This window comes from Trachemys scripta, chromosome 4, assembly GCF_013100865.1.
Source record: "Trachemys scripta elegans isolate TJP31775 chromosome 4, CAS_Tse_1.0, whole genome shotgun sequence".
NCBI lineage: Eukaryota > Metazoa > Chordata > Testudines > Emydidae > Trachemys > Trachemys scripta.
Window position 1 is genome coordinate 131,037,438 of NC_048301.1, and position 20,056 is coordinate 131,057,493.

The 20,056-nt window shown below is 57.1% G+C and overlaps 1 protein-coding gene across 4 annotated transcripts in view; it reads left to right on the forward strand.

The window, feature by feature from the left end:
* Positions 1-20,056, forward strand: part of PPFIA4 (PTPRF interacting protein alpha 4) — a 191,584-nt gene that overhangs the window by 65,341 nt on the left and 106,187 nt on the right. For all 4 annotated transcript variants that reach the window (XM_034767574.1, XM_034767576.1, XM_034767577.1 and 1 more), the window contains exon 2: positions 6,608-7,503. In XM_034767574.1, the coding sequence (XP_034623465.1) occupies positions 7,267-7,503 (237 nt within the window). In that variant the 5' untranslated portion in view covers positions 6,608-7,266. The remainder of the gene's footprint in view (positions 1-6,607; positions 7,504-20,056) is intronic.

The window sequence follows — 20,056 nt, forward strand, 5'->3', positions numbered from 1 at the left end:
CGGCCCCCGTGGCTCAGCTCCGGCTCGGCTTGGGCCTGGCCCCCCGGCTCAGCTCCAGCCCAGCCCTGGCTGAACGGCTCCGGGCCAGACCCAAGCACCATGACCCCAGCTGGAGCTCCGGCCGTAGTGGGGACTGATTCCTGGGGGCGGGGCTTGTGGCAAGCCACGCCCCCAGGAATCGGGTCCCGCTCTTGCTAAAGCCGGCTCTGGTCACTGCCTCCCAGGTTCCCATCCACTTTTGCTTCCCCTACTAATTCTTCCCTGTGTGTGAGCAGCAGGTCAAGAAAAGCTCTGCCCCTAGTTGGTTCCTCCAGCACTTGCACCAGGAAATTGTCCCCTACACTTTCCAAAAACTTCCTGGATTGTCTGTGCACCGCTGTATTGCTCTTCCAGCAGATATCAGGATGATTAAAGTCTCCCATGAGAACCAGGGCCTGCGATCTAGCAACTTCTGCTAGTTGCCAGAAGAAAGCCTCGTCCACCTCATCCCCCTGGTCTGGTGGTCTATAGCAGACTCCAACCACGACATCACCCTTGTTGCTCACACTTCTAAACTTAATCCAGAGACTCTCAGGTTTTTCTGCAGTTTCATACCGGAGATCTGAGCAGTCATACTCCTCTCTTACATACAACGCAACTCCCCCACCTTTTCTGCCCTGCCTGTCCTTCCTGAACAGTTTATATCCATCCATGACAGTACTCCAGTCATGTGAGTTATCCCACCAAGTCTCTGTTATTCCAATGACATCATAGTTCCCTGACTGTGCCAGGACTTCCAGTTCTCCCTGCTTGTTTCCCAAGCTTCTTGCATTTGTGTATAGGCACTTAAGTTAACTCATCGATAGTCCCTCTTTCTCAGCATGAGCCAGGAGTCCTCCCCTCTTGCACTCTCCTGCTTGTGCTTCCTCCCAGGATCCCATTTCCCCACTCACCTCAGGGCTTTGGTCTCCTTCCCCCGGTGAACCTAGTTTAAAGCCCTCCTCACTAGGTTAGCCAGCCTGCTGGCGAAGATGCTCTTCCCTCTCTTCGTTAGGTGGAGCCCGTCTCTGCCTAGCACTCCTCCTTCTTGGAACACCATCCCATGGTCGAAGAATCCAAAGCCTTCTCTTCGACACCACCTGCGTAGCCATTCGTTGACTTCCACTATTCAACGGTCTCTACCCCGGCCTTTTCCTTGCACAGGGAGGATGGACGAGAACACCACTTGCGCCTCAAACTCCTTTATCCTTCTTCCCAGAACCACGTAGTCTGCAGTGATCCGCTCAAGGTCATTCTTGGCAGTATCATTGGTGCCCACGTGGAGAAGCAGGAAGGGGTAGCGATCCGAGGGCTTGATGAGTCTCGGCAGTCTCTCCGTCACATCGTGTATCCTAACTCCTGGCAAGCAGCAGACCTCTCGGTTTTCCCGGTCGGGGCGGCAGATAGATGACTCAGTCCCCCTGAGGAGGGAGTCCTCGACCACCACCACCCTCCTCCTCCTTTTGGGAGTGGTGGTCGTGGAACCCCCATCTCTAGGACAGTGCATCTTTTGCCTTCCAATCGGTGGAGTCTCCTTCTGCTCCCTTCCCTCAGATGGGTCATCTAGTCCACTCTCCGCATTAGTACCTGTAGAGAGAACATGGAAACGATTGCTCAACTGTATTTCCATTGCTGGTGCATGGACGCTCCTCTTTCTCCTTCTGGAGGTCACATGCTGCCAAACCTCTTCACAATACTTCTGTCCCTGCTGCGCCTGCTCTGAATCTTCAGAACATTGTGGCCATAGAAGCATCTCCTGACGTCTGTCCAGGAAATCTTCATTTTCCCTTATGCAACGCAGAGTCAATACTCGTTTCTCCAACCCTCGAACCTTCTCTTCCAATATGGAGACCAGCTTGCACTTTGTACAGACAAAGTCGCTTCTGTCCTGTGGAAGAAAGACAAACATGGCACAACCTGTGCAGGTTACAACAGCTGATCGCTCACCTTCCATATCACCGTCCTCTTAAGAACTTCCTCAACTGCTGCAGGAACTACTCAGAGAAACCTGCAGATGAAAGCCTCAGTGCGCTCTCCCCAAGCGAGCTCCCAGGCAAACTCCCGCTGTTAGCCTCTGCTGTTCGCCGCTCAGCTGGTTCGCTGCTGACTGCCCTAGCTGCTGCATGAGTCAAATTCTATGAAGGAAGCTTTATAATTGACTCTAAAGTTGTGCTCCAGGTATTCGATAAAAAAATTGATTTCTGTATTGAGCTACTTAACTGGATTCAAACTATAGATGTGATTGAATTCTTTAGTTGGAATCAAATGGAAAGCCACCACCTTAGAATCTGCTTTAGAGTTTTTGAAGGGCTGCCTATTTTTAGTATTCATTTGATTTAACTAATTTGATGACTTAATGCCAAACCAGTATTGAGACTGGCTTGTTGATTTGCCGTTGATTTGCTGGTTGTATTGCTTATTGGTAGTTTAGTTGAACGGTATTAAGCATAGCTCAGCTTTGGTGCTATGCCATCTTGGTTTCATTTTGAAGTGTTTTTAATAAGATGTGTAAAAAGACAGTCACATGTCTTTCCATAAGCTAGGTGGGTTTGGGTGGATACCAATTGGCCAACCTAAAAGCCCAACCTGGTATCCCTTATTAGTCTTTGCTCCTGACACCCCTCATGGCCATAGGTGCTTGCACTAGCGGTGCTGGGGGGCTGCCGCACCCCCTGGCTTGAAGGGCTTTCCATTATATCCAGGGTTTGCAGTTTGATCAATGGCTCTCAGCACCCCCACTATACAGATTGTTCCAGTGCCCCTGCTCATGACCTTGCATTGTGCTGCTGGCAGTGGGGGCAGTGATGCAGTTGTAGGTGCAGTGTGGAGGAGGCCAGTGGGATGGAATAGGGTAAGAGGCTGTTTCCTATAGGTGGAGGAGGCCGAGAGCCAGTGGCGTTGGAACAGTGTTTAGAGTGGGGGTGCTGAGCTGCACCCCCCTTATATCTGTCTGCGCCCTCCGCTGCCCCTAGAGCTGGGGCTGGGAGCAGGGCTGTGGTTTCGGGAGGGGAAACACGGACCGGGTAAGGGGGCCGAGGCTGGGGGTGGGCACGGAGTCCCGGGCCGGGGCCAGCAGCCAAAACCGCACATGTGGGCCGGGAGCAGAGTCCCGGGACCCTGCACAAAACCTGGGGGTGCTGCAGCACCCCCCCACACCCTTAGTTCCCATGCCTGTGTCGAGAGCAGCATCCGGAGGAAGGACAGAGCATTGGCGGTGGCGGGAAAGAGTCAGTGTAGGACTGTTCGATTTCATAGGAGGCAGAACCTGCCCTCTCAAATTGCCTCCTCTCTGGGCTAATGGCGCAGGAGCTATTGATTTCGGGCTCCAGAGCACTGCCAAGCTATTTACTCAGGGCTAAGTGCAGAGAAGTGCCGAATACCTGATGTCACGGGGCGTTTCAAGCTCTCTGCCCCATTAAAGCCCCAGGCCTCTGCAGAGAGAGAGTGAGGCTAGGCCAGGGTCGGAGCTGTTTTATCACCCATTTTTTCCCCCTTGGGATCAATTTGCTGCTTTTTGATTAATGTTGGTTCAGCTGATTTTGAAAAGATGATTTGTAGCTGTGCCCAGAGTCATCAGAGATGGCGGGGCACAGCAGGGCATGTCCTCCTGCCAGGGGGAAGAAAGGGAGTCCCCAAAACGGCCCTCAATCTCTGTCCTCCACCACTATTCATCTGCCTCTGCTTCTCTGCCCCCACCCCTGTCGACCTCTGCCTCTCTGCCTGTCTCTTTAAAAGGGCACCCAAAAGGAAATTAGACATTGCAGAGCAGTGAGCAATATAAAGAGCTGCACAGCCATGTTGAGGTCAAAGCTCAAAATGGCCTTTGGTTGGCAAAGGGTCCAATGCAGCAGGGGGCTGAGTGCACTGCTATGCACCCTCTCTTCATACAAGAACAAGGGGATTCTCTGTGAAATTGGAAAAACAGCGCACTCGACCCTGATGAACGTCACGAAGCACGTCACTAACTTGTGGAACTCCTTGCCACAAGATATCATAGAAACGAAGAGTTTAGTAGGGGATTGGATGTTTCTGTGGATAATGAGAACACCCCAGCTATGTTAGGCAGGATACAAGACTCAGAGTTATCAACCCTCCTGCTTCAGAGCATAATCCAATTGTTAACTGCCAGGGATTAGGAAGAAATTCTTGCTAATGGCAGGTTATTCCATAATTCTCCACTAGGGGGTTCCGTGCACCTTTCTCTGAAACAGCTGGCCTTGGCCATGCCCAGAGACAAAGTTGTAGACTAGATGTACCCCGGTCTCATCCTGCCAGGCAGTTCTGATGTCCCATTGATCTCTCTTGTGCAAAGGGGTCTGTTGGATGAAAGTAGCTGAGGCCCACTGTGCAGGACCAGGAGTGAGTGAAAATCCAGGCTTTTGGCTGTAACTGTATGTCTTGGGGTCCAGAGGGGAATTTACCCCATGTGCTGCATTACAGGACATTTTAGGTAACTTTATAGCAGCATTATAGGGGCTTTCTCTATGCTCTGAATCACCTCATCAGTGGTGCCAGGTCAGATATTTCTTGGGAGGAGGGGGTAAGTTCTGGTCTCTCCTCCACACTCCCCTCCTCCCCCCCCCCCCCCCCCCCCCAACCCTGGCAGGGACCCTGTCTCCACTCATCCCTTTCGAGAGTCTCCCCTCTTTTACCCACCCTGTGCACAAGCCCATGCTGCCAGGAACAGATTTGCAGTGCGCTAGATCGCAGCATCTTTCGGCCTGGCTGCCCCTCTGGCAGGACAGAGGTGCGGCTGGACCAAATCTCAGGGTGAGCTCACAGTGTCACACACAAATTTGGCCTGTCCGTCCCTTGGTGTGGACGGAGGGGCAACGGGTCAGATTTCAGTGGCGTTATGACCAAGTGGCCCGAGCAACTCTCCGGACTGTTCCGGCAGCAGCTGGACAGATGTAGGACAGGACTGCTGCTTAACGGTGACCGGTCCACAGCCCCCTCGGCTCCACAGAACGTTGAGTAAATGCAGACACCTTGGGAGCAGGGGTGTTGGCCTTGCCCGGCACCACTGCAGCCAATCAGCAGGATCATGATCTGGATGGGCCGTTGGTCTGAGTTGGGATGACACACATGTCATCACCAGCTGGCAGCTCTGTCTCCTCTGCTGATTTCCTGGCACTGGCTCCAAGGGTCGCTAAGGAAGGAGCGGCTTTGCCCTCCTCATAGCCCTTTGTATGTTCAGGACCAGACTCTGATCTCACTCTCCTGGCAGTCCCATTGAAGCCAGTGGCAATGCTGTGGCTTTATTGCAGTCTGCGAGCCAGGAACCACCCCCGTGGTTTCAGAGCAGCGCACGGGGGATGCATCAGAGAGGGGTGCAGAGAGTCCCTCTGCATCTGGGTTTTCAGGGAAGGGGGAGTTGGCTCTCACATTTGCAGATCCCGGGATCCCCAGGTGGGTGCCTGCCTCCAGCTCTCCCAGCTGGTGTACGGCTGGGGGAGGCACCTGCCCTGAGCAGGGCTGGAGATGCTGCTCGCCAAATCGCCCTTTGTGAATCATTGCTATATTTGGCCTGGCAGCCACGTGGCTGCAAGCCCCTGCCAGTGCATTCCTGCCAGCTGCTGGGAGAGGCGGGGGGAGGCAGGCAGGCGACAGGGAGAGAGTCCTGACAATCAGAGGAAATTATCCAGCTGATCACTGGGCCAGGAGCCCCGGCTTCCCAATGTCACCAAGCATGAGCACAGCCTGCTGTTGGAGCTAGAGACAACTGCATTGGAGCAGCTCCAATTCTGCAGCCCCTGGGAGAAAGCGGGCTCTGCCCAGAGCTCCCACTGACCTGGGGTAGTCCGGCCAGCACGCAGACACCGGCAAGGTACATGCTGCATCCTGAAGGTGGGGTCGGCAGCACCCTGCCTTCCAGCTCCTATCTGGGATCCATTTTCCTCTGCTGCACTTCATCTGAGGGAGAAATGGGGTAATATGGCCTGTTTCTCTGGGGAGATTTTCTCCCCTTCGTGGCCTGGTACCCTGGGGAGAGTCCCCCTTCCCCATAGCCTGGTACTTTAGGGACTCGTACGCAGGTGGGGCGTGTGTGTGTGACGGTCCCATGATGCCTGTGTGCATAGATTTGGTTTAGCACAATATTTACATCCCCCTGTATGTTTGTGAGTCCAGCCGCAGCTGGGAGCAGCTGGTAGGTGATGCTTCCCTGGGCCAGCGCAGGAGAGCATGGAGCCCCATGCCGCTGGCCTCCTGCAGGCCAGCAGGTTCCTGAGACCTGACCTACCCTACAAGGCCTGCACAGAGATCCCATTGCAGATAAGGATGCAGGCTAGGGACCTTGGAGGGAGGCTGCCAGAGGGTGGTTCACTAGCACCCGCTTGTGGAGGTGGAGAAGCTTAATGTACAGTGCCTGCTGTAATGGGGTCCTGATCTGGGACTGGGGCTCCTACGTGCTCCAGTACTATAAGTGAGAATCTAATTTGGCCCCCTGCTGTCTGGAGGGGCTGATGCTGCTCCTCGGTGCTGGCTGGATGTTTGTGAAGGGGCAGATCCCAGCCTATGGGGCGGGTAGGAGCCTGGGAAGCAGCGGCATGCAGGTGGGAAGTGTTTCACTGTGTCTCCTTTCCCGTAGGGCACAGACCTGGATCGCGAGCGCAGCTCCATGGGGCAGAGGCCTGGGGAGTATCTCTGCAAAGTGCATCGCTCGGCCTCCATTTATTCCAACTGACTGATTCTCGTTCACCATGTCCAGGCAGGTGAAACGTCCCCCAGCCCCTCCTGGTGCCGCTGGCTGTGCCGGGTCCCTGAAGGGGTGCGTACTGGCAGGGCACCGCTTTCCTCTCTGAGCCCATGGCTTTGCTGTGCTCTGGCACCCATGTGCTGCGTCAGATGGGATCCGCTCACCCGTGGGCTACGAAGTTGTCTGGGTGGCTGATTGGAATGAACCGCAGAGAGCCAGAGGCGGTCGTCTCTTCGGGGTCCTTATTGGTTTAAAGGACACCAGGTAGCCCCTGGAGCGGGGAACGCTGATCTCAGCAATGCAAGCTTCAGCTTAACCAATGACTCGGGGCTGGGAGGTGAGAGCGGGCATGTGGGAGCCTGCACCCTGTCCCAAGCTGCCTGTCTCTGACGATCACCGCAATGGGCTGCGGGCGGCTGTAGCGATGTGATCTGCTGTCCGGCAGATCTACAGCCTCAAGAGAGACCCCGAGGAAGTCGTCAAAGCAAACCCCTAGGCGAGGCGTGTTGGCCTCGCTGGACACTGGCGCGTGGCTGAAACGGGCCACCACTATGATGTGCGAGGTGATGCCCACCATCAACGAGGGCGACCCCCTGGGGTCCCAACAGGGCCCCGACTCGGAGACCAACTTCGAGCAGCTAATGGTGAACATGCTGGATGAGCGAGACAAGCTGCTGGAAACGCTACGGGAGACCCGGGAGACTCTGGCCTTGACCCAGAGTCGGTTACAGGAGACCGGGCATGAGCGAGACCAGCTGCAGAGGCAACTCAACTCTGCCCTCCCGCAGGTAAGGAGAGCGGCTCTGGAGCTCTGCCAGGACGAGAATGCCAGCGAGTGGAGGGAGAGACAGGGCTGGGGACCTTGGCGGGGCTGTGGGAATAGGGTAGATGTCTCTGGGATTTCTCCAGGCTCCTTGCTAGCACTGCTTTACAGTGAGCATCCAGTCTAGCCCAGTTTGGGCTGCTGCAAACCGGACCTCCTGGTCTTAAAGCCACGATGGAGCCAGGAAATGCAGCTCTGCCAAGGGCACTTTGGGAAAGCAGGGCGAGGCCCACAGGGCAACATTCCCAGAAACGGCCTCTCATTCCGAGTGCCCTACTTTCGGCACCATGGGCCTGATGCTTCCGAAGTGCTGAGCACCTGCAGCTCCCATTGGCTGCAGTTGTAGTGATGGTGGCTCAGCAACCCGGCAAATCAAGGGTTAGGTGGGCGAGGTTGGGCACCCGGGAATCGAGGCCCCTTTTGGAAGTACTGGCCTTAACAGGGGTAAAGAGACGTCCCTGAAGGCGAAGGCCAGCTGCCCGCTCGTGGGGCTGTTCACGTTCATTATAACCATTCCTCAAACCCTCGCTTCCCGATCTGTAAGTTCCCCAGTGCAGGTCGCTCCCCACTGACGGCACCGGTGTCACCTGGAGACTCTGCAGGAGGAGAGGGCGGACTCTGCTGTCCCAGTCCCAACAGCTGGGTCCCAGCTTTGGGTCATGTACTCTTGAACCAGAGCTACTGAGGTTTGGAGAGCAAACATCAGTGTTCTCTTGCTCACAGCCTTTCTCATCCCGAGGAAGGATGGCCCAGTGGTTAGGGCACTGACTTGGGAGAACTGGGTTCAAATCCCTGCTCTGCCACAGACTCCTTGTGTGCCCTTGGTGAGTCCCTTAGTCTCTCTGGCTTTAGTTCCCATCTGTACCATGGGGATAATAGCCCTGCCTTCCACAGCGGGAGTGTGAGGGTAAAGATTGGGAGGTGATCAGATACTATTGTCATGGGCGTCCTAGAAGTGCCATTGATAGCTCCTCTGAACAGGGGTGTGTGGGGCACTGGGGCTGAGCGTCAGAGGCACATCACCCAGTCATGTTCTCAACACAGGGCAGCGAGGGGCGTAAGGGGCCAGCTGTGCTCACAAGCCCGGAGACTTGGCTGCCGTGACCCCCAGCTTTGCCCTCACCATTGGACCAGTGTGGCCACTAGCTGAGGGTTTAGCCCCTTGGCAGGTTTCCATGTTTTAATCAAATGCCCCAAACTGTGTGAAACCTTATGGGCTGGCGGGAACTGAGCACAGCCGGGGGCAGTCCAGTATTGCAGGCCTTTGTCACTACACTCTGTCCCCGCCAGCCTGCAGAGAAGCTGTGCCTACAGCACATTGCTGGAGCTGCTGGTACTGGTACCTGTCCCTTTCCAGCCGCAGAGCTCAAAGAGCCTTACAAAGCAGGTCAGGATCATTATGCCCTTTGTACGGAGGGGGAAACTGCGGCACAGTGCGGGGCAGTGACTTGTCCATGGTCACCCAGCTGGTCAGAGCCACAAATGGAACGGAAGTCTTCTGAGTCCCAGCCCAGTGCTCTATCCACTAGGCCACGCTGCCTCCATCATGTTGGGACCTGAGCACCTAATTCAAAGGGTTCTAACCAAATTCTTCCTGAGCCTTGGACAGATCAGACATCCTCCCTGGTGTCTCACTCAGTTCGTTAACACGGCTGGTTAAAAGGCAAGAGTCCCACCAAAACGCAGGTGTGGCAGGGAACGAAATACGGTTAGTGGATATTTTTGTAGGCCCCAAATATATATTTAATATCAATGCCCAGCTCTTTTATAGCCCTTTCTGTCCATAGTTATCAAAGTGCTTTACAAATCAGGTTGGTATCATTATCTCCATTGTGCAAGTGGGGAAACTGAGGCACAGAGCGGTGACGTGATTTGCTCAAGGCCACCCAGCAGGCCAGTGACTGAGTTGGGAATAGAACTCCGGATTCCCAGTCCAGTGCCCTCTCCTTATGACAGTATAGCAGCTGTTCTGCTGGACACAGCACACATACACTGCATAGGGAGGCTTCTTTTTCTAGGTAAAAGACATTGGCCATCTGCCACCAGATGACTTAAATCTTGGGGCATAATGAGGTGTGCGATGCAGTGAGTCCTGGCTGCAGATCCTGGGTTATAGAAATGAGAAGATCAAGTGAAATGTTAGCAGGAGAGAACAGTGGTTAATATGCAAGGTCTGAGGAGGAAGAAAATGAAGCTTGTTCCTTGGCTGGCCCCTCACGCAGACTGCTGGTCTGGGTGGCGTTTGACGCTCCTGATGTCGGATGGTGTATTTGGCAGGGCTCGGGGTGGGGGGGGGGGGCTGGATGAGGAACCTGTCGCCCTTGACTGGGGATCTAACATATACTGGTTGACGTCTCAAGATGTTTAGGATAAACCTGAGAGGGTAATTTGAAGGGGCAATAGCCTGTGGAACCCAGGAGCACGCTTCCTGCCCTGGGAGCAGGACTGGCCCCTGAGGCAGCGTGTTCCAACTCCAAAGCATGGCCCGTTGCAAAGCGGGGTAGATTTAAAGCGCACTAGGGAACTGCAGGTGCACAGCCGCGGGGTCCACACGGACACTTAGCTTGCAGCAGGCTAGTGTGGGGTAGATTCGCACCCCAGCTTGCTGCAAACTAAGCGTATGTGTAGCCAAGCCCATGGACTAACCTGCCCCTACACTCCTGGGAGGGAGGGAGCAGCTGGTGGTGAAACTGAGGCACGGAGAACAATGTGGTTTGCCCACGGTGGCTGAATTGTCAGAGGTCTAACCCTGCTCTAACCACTAGACCCTTTGGCCTCTCCCCATTGACTCAGGAGGGCACTGTGTCTGCTGGAGCACAGGCACTGTGGCAGAATGGACAGCTGAGGTGAGCCAAGCTAATGATGTAATGACTGGATTTTTGCGGTGTCTGCCGTTCCCCCTGGCTTCAGGGGCAGCCCCTCTGGAAATTGGGGCATTAGATCCATGATTAGCCAGGTTAGAACATCCTGGGGCTCTGTCAGCTGGAAAGGCCGCTCCGCACCTGGGGAAACACTACCAGGGTATCTTCCACCTAACAGCACAACTAGGGCTTAGGTCCTGGGTGATTTCTTGGGAACACTAGGGGATTCCTGCCCCCAGCTGTCCTGGCTCTGCTGGGTTCCAGGTGTGTGTAAGTCCATACCTGGCTTCCAGATTATGGCTGTCCACCATGACAGGGCCCCAACAGCTTCTCCTCTTGGGCTCCTGCTCACTCGCTCCCCACCAATGGCCCCCACAATTCTTCACTCCCTGGAAGAGGAAATGGGGACATGGTTCTTCTTATAGTCCTGTTCACCAATAGAACTCAAAGCGCTTTCTAAAGGAGGCCAGCATTATTATCCCTGTTGTACAGATGGGGAAACTGAGGCACGGAGGGGCAATGACTGACCGGAGGTCACCCAGTAGGCCTTCCTTCCATGGCCCTGCATTACCCGGGGTGGTGAATGAACACAAACCTTGCTCCCCTACCCCTGACCTCTCCACTTCCTGAACACATGCAATGGGGACACGTGGTTTATTTTTCTTTATTTCGGGCTGATCCTGAGACGTGACCTTAGTGGGAGCCGCAGGTGCTGAGCACCCCTCAGGATCAGACCCTGTGCAACTGAGAAACATGGACCGTGAAGCTGTCCCTCTGGCACCTGCATCTGTGTGGCGGTGTCTCCCTGACAGTGCATCAGGCCTGCTAGGCCTTGCCTGTGCTTTGTTGTAGATGGGTGTCTGGGGGGATGCCACGAGGTCCTGCAGTCCCATTGCGGAGTTCAGCCCTTTGCACGGGATGCCGTGCAATGTCCGTGGATCTATGGCTGTTCTGTTGAGTAAGAGACGGCCCCTCAGTGGTTCTCTCAGTTACCATGGCATTCGGGTTGCTGGCGCTGAGCTCTGCCCTGGGCTCCTCGTGCCGGGAGAGTTGAATTTCAAATGCTGGAAAGCCAAGCGAGTGGAGTTCGGGGGACGCTTCCCACACAGCGCGGCCGTGCAATCTGAGCTCCGTTGCCATGCATGTGTTGCACAGCCCTCCCTGAGCCAACCTGCACTATCGGAGCCCAGCCCAGCTCCCGCTCCTGTCTGTCCAGCCCAGAGGGCCTCACCGTGCCCTCTGCAGCACCACCAACCCTCGCCCGCTCTCTGCAGCACCAGCCGAGGCTGAGGGAGGGACTCCACCTGGGATTCTCTGGGGGACTCGTAGGTAGGGCTCAGAGTGGGTCGGTTCGGCTGCTGGGGTGGGTCACTTGTCAACAGCAGGGGGCGCTGTTATGAATGGTGTGGGGGTGTTAACCTCCCTTGTATCCTGTGGGGACCACAGCTCCAGGAACCTGGGGATCCTGGCCTGCGGCCTCTCTGCTCCATGGCTGGTCTCAGGGCTGTTCCCTGCCTGCTGCGGGGTTTCCGGGTGATTCTCTCTGCCCAGCCTGTCGCGGGGAGCCTCTGTCCTTCGGCGGCTGCACCTCACCCTCCCCTGATCTCCAGTGGGGAGCAGACCATGTTCTCCTTGGCCGGCCAGGGCATGGCTACAGGGGAGGTGCAGCCGGGGGCTGGAGCTGTGCTCTGCATCCGTCGGGAGTTGCTTAGGCTCTGCCTAGACACACTGAGAGTAGCCTCGCCTCCCCTCCCATCCTAGAGCAGAGCAGGGGCCCTGGGCTTGGCCTTCTCCAGCTACCGAGGGCTGTTCCTCTGTCACGTGAGACACAGAGCAGTGAAACTCAACCTTCTTTGGAGCGCAGCCCTTCACGCTAGCTAACTGCTCTCTCCTGTCTGGTGGTTCGCACTGCCCCAGAGGTATCTGTCAGTGGACCATTGAGACACGGGGCCCTTGGCACGAGCTGGCATCTGGCCTGCCAGTGTCGCACTGTTAATCCCTCCTCACAGCCCCCTCGGGCCATGTAAACCTGGGAGGGGAGGAAGGTGTGGCAGATTCTCAGGCCGACACTATTTTAACCACTTGCTTAAACCAAGGTGGTCCTGAAGCAGCAAGGACCAGTTCATAGCCTGGAAAACTGCACCCCCCACACCTCAAACACGTCCAGCTCTGACTCCTGATCTCAGGGGGCCCATACTCCATCTCTCAGGCTGTTTGCCCTCAGGCATGGCTGGCATCTGCTCTAGCAGTGGGGGGGATGATGCTCATGGAAACATCACGTATCTGTATCTGCGTTCTGGGCTATTGCAATAGGCGGCTAATGCTGGTAGGTGGTGCTGCAGTCTTGTCGAGATCCCGGAGATGGCTGGCAGGCGCTGTGAAGGGGGTGTCTGGTTGAACCATTGCTCCACTGGTGATGGGCACTGGCCTGCAGTCAGCTGGAGTCTGAGCTGCTCAGTCAGTTTGTCTGATTCCTTTGCTGTCTGCTGAGGGGGGCTGCTTAACCCTCTCTGAGCTGGGCTCCCCTCACCTGCCGACCATGTCCCAGCTGGGCTACTGTTGCTCGTTATTATTTAATTTAAATGAATGGCGAGAAAGCTCATGCTCAGAGCTCTTGGCAGCACGGCGGCTGATCTACACGTGCTTTGAGCTTTGCGCCAGATCAGCTGGCACCCTGGCCAGCGTGGCAGGCCGGCTCTGCCGGGAGGTGTCCGGGCAAAGGGCAGCACCAAGGGTTGGTTGTCGCGGGGTGTGTTGAGAACAGAGTGGCCGGTTGTCCTGGGATTCACCCTGTGCTCTGGCATAGCCGGAGTCCTGGGCAGTGTGGCAGTGATGGGCAGGCTTTGCCAGCATGGTGTGAGGGCGATATCGGGCTGTGCATGGGCCTTGGGGGGCATCATGGGACAGAGTAAGCCTGGTCTGGAGGACACGACAGGCAGGTGGGATTGGAACATGCCCCACGCAGCATGGTGAGCTGTATAGGACATGCTGCATCCCAGGGATGGGTGGGAGTTATTGGGATGGGGAGCCCCACAAACAAGCACTGTTGGCATGTGACCGGAGGGCACAGCCGGCAAGGGGTCCTGGGATGTACCTGGCACCTGGGTGCACAGTGGGCAGACAGTTCGCAGTCCGTGGGGAGCCTGGGCCGAGCTGGGACTTGTCACTTTCTAACCGTGGCCGGGTTTGAGTTCAGGTGTGTTCCCAGTGGGTGTTAATGGCCTGAGCTGGTCCTACTGAGCCACCCAATGGAAGGTGAGCGCCGGGCGTGGCGCTTGTTCAGCCGGCTTTATGCGCTGTCCAAACCACCCACAAACAGGCCAAGCCAGCCGTGCGCATGGCGGGTCTCAAAGCCCACGACCCTCGGCTTCCCTTCCCTTCCGCCGGGGGCCTGCTGCTAGCGTTGGCCAGGCCGGCACTGGGAGCTGCTGTGGTGAGCAGGGGCTGTGCATGCTCAGCGCTCCCAGCGTTCGGCCTGGACCTTGTGAGGCACAAGAGGGGTTTCCTGTCTGGGAAGCCCCAGGCGCTAAAAGCACCAGGGAGAGGCAGCAAGGCTGCTGAGTAGCTGTCTGGACACTGCTGGGCTTTGCAGAGTCACTAGCACTGGCTGGAGGGACGGCCCCTCCCCTGCAGGGATGTTTGGCTGGACCTTGCAGAGCCATGCCTGGGTCAGGGAGGAGTTTGCTCTCTGCTGTTCAGATCTCGGCCTCCAGCTCTGGCAGGGGGATCCTGCTCAGTGGCGTAGCCAGGTGGAGGGAACAGGGGGAGCAATGAGAGAAAAAAAGGCACCACCCGCTGCAGCACTTCTAATCGTCTGGGTCTTCGGCGGCGGGACCGTCACTCGCTCCATGGGGCTTCAGTGGCATTTCGGCAGCGGGTCCTTCAGTGCCGCCGAAGACACCCGGAGCTAGTGAAGGGCCCACCGCCGAAGACCTGGAGTGCCGCCCCATCAGTAAAAGCGCCGCCGGGTGAGTACAAGCGCCGCAGCGGGTGGCACCTTTTTTTGTGAGTGAGTTAAAAAGGCACCACCCACAGCAGCGCTTTTACTGACGAGGCGGCGCTTTTACTGATGGGGCGGCGCTCCGGGTCTTCGNAAAAAAAGGCACCACCCGCTGCAGCACTTCTAATCGTCTGGGTCTTCGGCGGCGGGACCGTCACTCGCTCCATGGGGCTTCAGTGGCATTTCGGCAGCGGGTCCTTCAGTGCCGCCGAAGACACCCGGAGCTAGTGAAGGGCCCACCGCCGAAGACCTGGAGTGCCGCCCCATCAGTAAAAGCGCCGCCGGGTGAGTACAAGCGCCGCAGCGGGTGGCACCTTTTTTTGTGAGTGAGTTAAAAAGGCACCACCCACAGCAGCGCTTTTACTGACGAGGCGGCGCTTTTACTGATGGGGCGGCGCTCCGGGTCTTCGGCGGCGGGCCCTTCACTAGCTCCAGGTGTCTTCGGCGGCACTGAAGGACCTGGTGGAGGGGTAGGCTTTGGCCCTGAGTCCACCTGTGAGGAGCCTCATGAGTCCTCTTCCACCAGTGCTCAGTGCATTGGGGAGAGTGGAGAGTGGGGCTTTGGTACCTTTTCCCACCCATTGGCCACAAGGTGTAGGGCAGGGAGAATGGGGTCTGAGAGCCCTGCATGGCCAGAGCTCACCGATCAGCCAGGGAGCATGGGGGGGTTTGAGACATTTTGGCCCCTCACTGACTTTCTTCCAGCATAGGGACCCCTGACCCTCATGCTCCTCCCCCTCCTGGCCCTGAAATCCCGGCGCCAGGGATTTGGCTCAGTCTTGGCAAAGACTTTAGATCCTGGTGAGGCGACTTGGATGAACCTGGTGTGATAAAGCCGGGGCCATGCTGCCCCACAGGCTGGGCCGGGGCTGGAGGCTGGCAGCTGGCTCAGAGTGTGGGGGGCAGGGGCCTCTCACCCTTCAGTGGGCACGGCATGCCTGGAAGAAACAGAGGGAAATGCCTCTGGGGAAGGGCCCTGCTCCATGATACTGGACTGATCCTGGATCCCGCAGGAGCCTAACGCTTCATGCCAGGCTGGGGAGTGAGAGCTGGACTAGCTGATCACAGCCTCTGATTGCCTCCAGCAGACTGCCTGAGCTCCATGGTCCTTTGTGCCCTCACCCTGGCAAACCTCCAGCTGGCCTGTGGGACCCAGCCCAGACAGATGCCCACTAGGCTGCGTCCCCGTCCTCCGCTGAACAAAATGCTGCCCCCAACCGCTAGTGGGGTGATGCCCCACCACAGTCCTCCTGGGCTCCGTGCCCTCTCCCCCAGCTGGGCGAGGGGCTGCTGTGCCCATCCATGTGGGCAGCTGGAGCGAGAGCATCCCAGGTCACCCTGATGGCGAGGGCTGCCCGCCCCCCAGGCTGCTGCAGCCGCTCCCGGATTAAGGGGCTGTGCGGATTTACTTGCCGTTCTTGCTCCAATTCCGATTCCTCCGTGTCTCTGCACAGGGAACATGCAAGCGAAGCAGAGCAAACTAGGTCACCGCAAAGGGCCTCTGTGCATCTGTGCGCTCCTCCGGGTTCGTCCGCTCAGTCCCCCCCGCTGCGGGCTCTCGCTCGCGGCTCCCCGTCCCAGCCATGGGGCTGGCTCCCTCCGACCCTGGGAAGGGGAACGATTAGTGCAGGCAGCAGATGGGGAATTTCTGCGAGCTCCAAATGCCTCCTCCTGCCGAGTGCGTTGCTGATCCTTTCCCAGCGCCCCAGCGCTCTGTCCCCTGTGCAGGCAGGCAGGCTCGACGCGAAGCAGCTCCCCAGCTGCCGTCGGCTCAGAGCGGTTCCTTGTGCCTGGACTTCCAGCGCCTTGGGTCTCGTTAACCTTCGCCCCCCGGGGCCTAGCGCCTGCTCTCCCCCAGGCTGGCAGAGCCGTGGATTTACAGCTCCAGTGGGAGATGATTCCCCGGCATGAATGCAGGGAACAAATCCATAACGATTCATCTACCCAATGGGACTAATTTCAGCATGTACATGTACCAGGTAAGCGGGGTTCCCCTCCCAGGAAAGTGCCACAATAGCTACACTTCTGGAGTAGGGCACAAACGGGGCATCAGGCTCATCGATGGGCATCAGTTCTACTGGGTAAACCTGCCGATTTCCCCCTTTGTGCTCAGAGTTCCTTCTCTGCCAGGCTCCATGTCTGGAGGGGAGACAGGCCGTGAGAGAACCCCCCTCTTGGACCGTGCTGGGCACAGATGACACCTTCGTGAATGCCAGGATGGCTGGAGCCCCCGCCCCAGGGTCTCTGGCTGGGTTTGCAGCCCCTGTGCTGTTGCTGGCCGGGGAGCACCAGCCCCCAGGCCATTTCAGATACATTTGGAGAGGCCCTTGGCTTGTGACGTTTTCAGGGAAGGCCTTGGCTCTTGGTAGGTTTATGGTGGCCCTTGGCTGGTGCCATGTTCAGGGGGTGGCACCCTTGGCTGGCACTGCATTCAGATCAGGTGGACCCTTTGCTCTTGCTGCATTCAAGTGGGGGGCACCTGTGGCTCGGGTGCAGTCAGGTGAGGGGGAGGCTCTGTCCTGCACTGTGGGAGCCCTTGGCTCACAGAGGGGTCAGGTGGGGGTTGTCCATGGCTTGCCATGGGGGTGGCTCTGCCCTGCTCTGCGGTCAGGCGAGGATGAGGGGGGGCAGGCTGGCTGCTTGAATTGACCCGCAGGGCTGGGGGAGTCTGCGTTTGTGGGTGCTCATTGAAGGCCACGGCCAGGATGTTAGGCTGGGGGTTCCCAGGCAGAGCAAACCCCTAAGGCCCTTCCTAGTCAGTGGCCACGCATGGCCCCTGGCTCTCCCCGGGGCCCACTGCTTCTCCACTCGTCTCTGGCGCTCTCTGCGGGTGGGCGTGCTGGGCCCATACAGCAGGATTGTGCTGGGAGTGGGAAATAAGGGGAATCCTCCCGCTAGGGAATATTGATCTGGGACCCGCCACCCCCCAGCAGCAGAGCTGAGGCAGGCAGCTAACAAGTCATGTCAGGAGAGTGCCATGGCTTCAGCAGGAGAGTCAGAGATGCCTACGTGCCCATGACCTGTTAGGCTGCTCTTATAACGGCAAGGGTCTGTGTGGCTGGCAGGAGACACGCTGCTGTCCTGAGCCAGAGCGGGGCAGCTGGGTTTTCTGTCTGCTCCTAGGTGTGCTCTGCGAGGAACGAGCAGCCTGTCTTCCCACGCAGGAATTCACGGCTCTGGGCATTCAGCCCTGCAGCTGGATTGCCTTGTTTGGGGCTGGGGACGGCCTCTTTAGGGAGTTTGTGTGTGTATAAGGTCAGGGAGTGTTCTCCGTCCATAGGGGGCGGGGCTGGGGTTGATGAGAGTATGCACCCCATGCAGACAGGGAGAGAGGGGCTGTGTAAGGAGGTGGGTGGGGGCTGGGTTGCAATCCCTTTCCATCTTGTCTATCTGCGCTACTGCGAGGTGTCTGTGATTGTCACTAATTGATTGGCCGCCCCTTGCTTCAGGGCCGGCGCCAGCACGAAGCTCCCAGATGCCACGTGTCGGAGCCCAGGCAGCGATCTCTGCCAAAGGGCCGCCCAAGCGTTGGAGTCATTCTCCTAATCCTCGCTGGCATGCTATGGCCCCCAAAAGGCCGAATTGCGGTGCTATTTCCCGGGGAGACTAAGCTGCCTTAATGCGTCTTACATGATTTATTTATTCCTGCGGGAGGGCAAAATGTGACTTAATCAGGCTGAAAACATGGGTTTCCAAGCTCTACCCTGGCCTGCCTTTCCGTGCCTTCCTGGGGTTAATGACTGAGCGCTGATGGCCGCCCCTCTCTGCTCCTGCAGGCTGCACCGCTCGCTTGCAGGCAAGATCCGTTCTCTGTGTGCTTTTGGAACGAGGCTCAGTGCATGTCAGCCCCGTCCCTGCAGCAGTCTGCTCCCAAACCCCTTGGGTTCTGGCCCGAGGCGTCCCCTTTCCTGTGTCTGCAGACCCTTGCAGGCTGTCAGACTTGCTCTGGGCATGTGTCTGCAGCAGGGTCCCTCATGTACTAGAGGGCTCCTGGTTGAGCCCGTTTGCTGCATATATGTGCAGTGGGGCCTTCAGCTTCCTGCCGGAGCCTTCTCCCCACAAGCAGTGACATCTGGGCACAGCATGCGCTTGTAGGTCCTGCCTGAGCTGAGCCTGCTCCCCCAGCTAGCTCTAGTGCTGCACCTGGGCCCTGTTTGTGCTTCGTTGCTGGGCCTAGAGTTTATTTCCAGGGGCAGATCTGCCATCTGGAAGTGGACTGTGCTCCGGCGGGCAGTCCAGAGTCAGGTCTTTTTGTGGGAATTGAAGGCCAAGGTGAAAAAACTGCATCGCCTGTCGTTTTGTTCTGTGCCTGTACTGCCCCTAGCATAGCAGGGCCCCGGTCCATGACTGGGCTCCTAGGAGCTGTTGCGATCCAAACGATAAATAACCTGATCAGCCAAAGGCCCCAATCTGCAGGTGTTTTATGGTAGATTTCCAGTATCAGATGGGGCCCCTGGTGCACCTCATCCTCGATTGAAAACGTTTCATTAGGGCTGGGTGAAAACTTGGTTGCAAACAGTGTCCTTTGTATGACACTGGAGCTCATTGTCCTGCTCGGCTTGGAGACTGAAGTCCTGTGTCCAGTGCTGGGTTCCACGTGGTAGGGAAGATGTAGACGGGTTGGAGAGAGGGTCCGGAGGCAAGGGGGCTGCACAAAGCCCAAGCGCTACCCGCTTCACGGTTTGCCGGGCAGCCTCCAGACCCTGCGCCCCCGGCTGGGCGCTTCCCCTCCCGGGCTCCAGCTGCGCTGGGGACGCGCCGGCCGGGGGCGCAGGGTCTGGGGGCTACCCGGCAAACCGTGAAGCTGGTAGCGCTTGGGCAGCCCTTTCCCCGTGGCTGGGAGTGGGAGGGAGGAGGGGGCGGGGAAGGGGCGGAGTTGGGGCGGGGCTGGGGTTGGGGAAATGGGTGGGGCCAGGGCCTGTGGAGGGTCCTCTTTTTTTATTTAATAGATATGGTAACCCTAGATATTAGGGAGAACTTTCTAACTCTAAGGGGAGTTAAGCTCTGGAGCAGGCTCTCAAGGGAGGCTGTGGAATCTCCCATCACTGGAGGTTTTTAAGAACAGGTTGGACACACACCCATCAGGGACAGTCCAGGTTTACTAGGTCCTGCCTCAGCGCAAGGGGCTGGACTTGATGACCTCCTGAGGTGCCATCATTTCTATGATTCTATGCAAGTGCTTGAAGTTGCTTGAAATCTCCTCTTTTAAGGTGTGTGGGCTCATGTGAAAATACAGTGTTTCTTGTTCGTTTGTTTTTAAAAATGGCATTGGGAGAAGTTTTGATGTTGGGTATGAAATTTGTTCTGGGGTTGGTGTGTGTTTCCAGGATGCCACTTGGGGTCATTTCAAGCAGGGTTTCATTACGTGGTTGAAGTCGCATGGTCTTTCTTCTGCTTCTGCGACTGGCTGAGCATCTCCCATCGCTGGAGAGGCTCAGCAGAAACGTTGATTCCCTCTGTAGTCCTAGAAACGAGGAGAGAATTCTAGTAAAGGGACAGGTGCGCGTTATTTCAGTGTCTGAGTTGCACCTGAGCAGGGGAACTTTGGAAAGTTTACAATATTCCCTATTCCTATAGGCCGTGAATCCATATCCATTCTCGCTTCCTCACTTCCTCTCTAGTTTTCATGTAGCTGCTCAGTAGCGGCATCACCAACC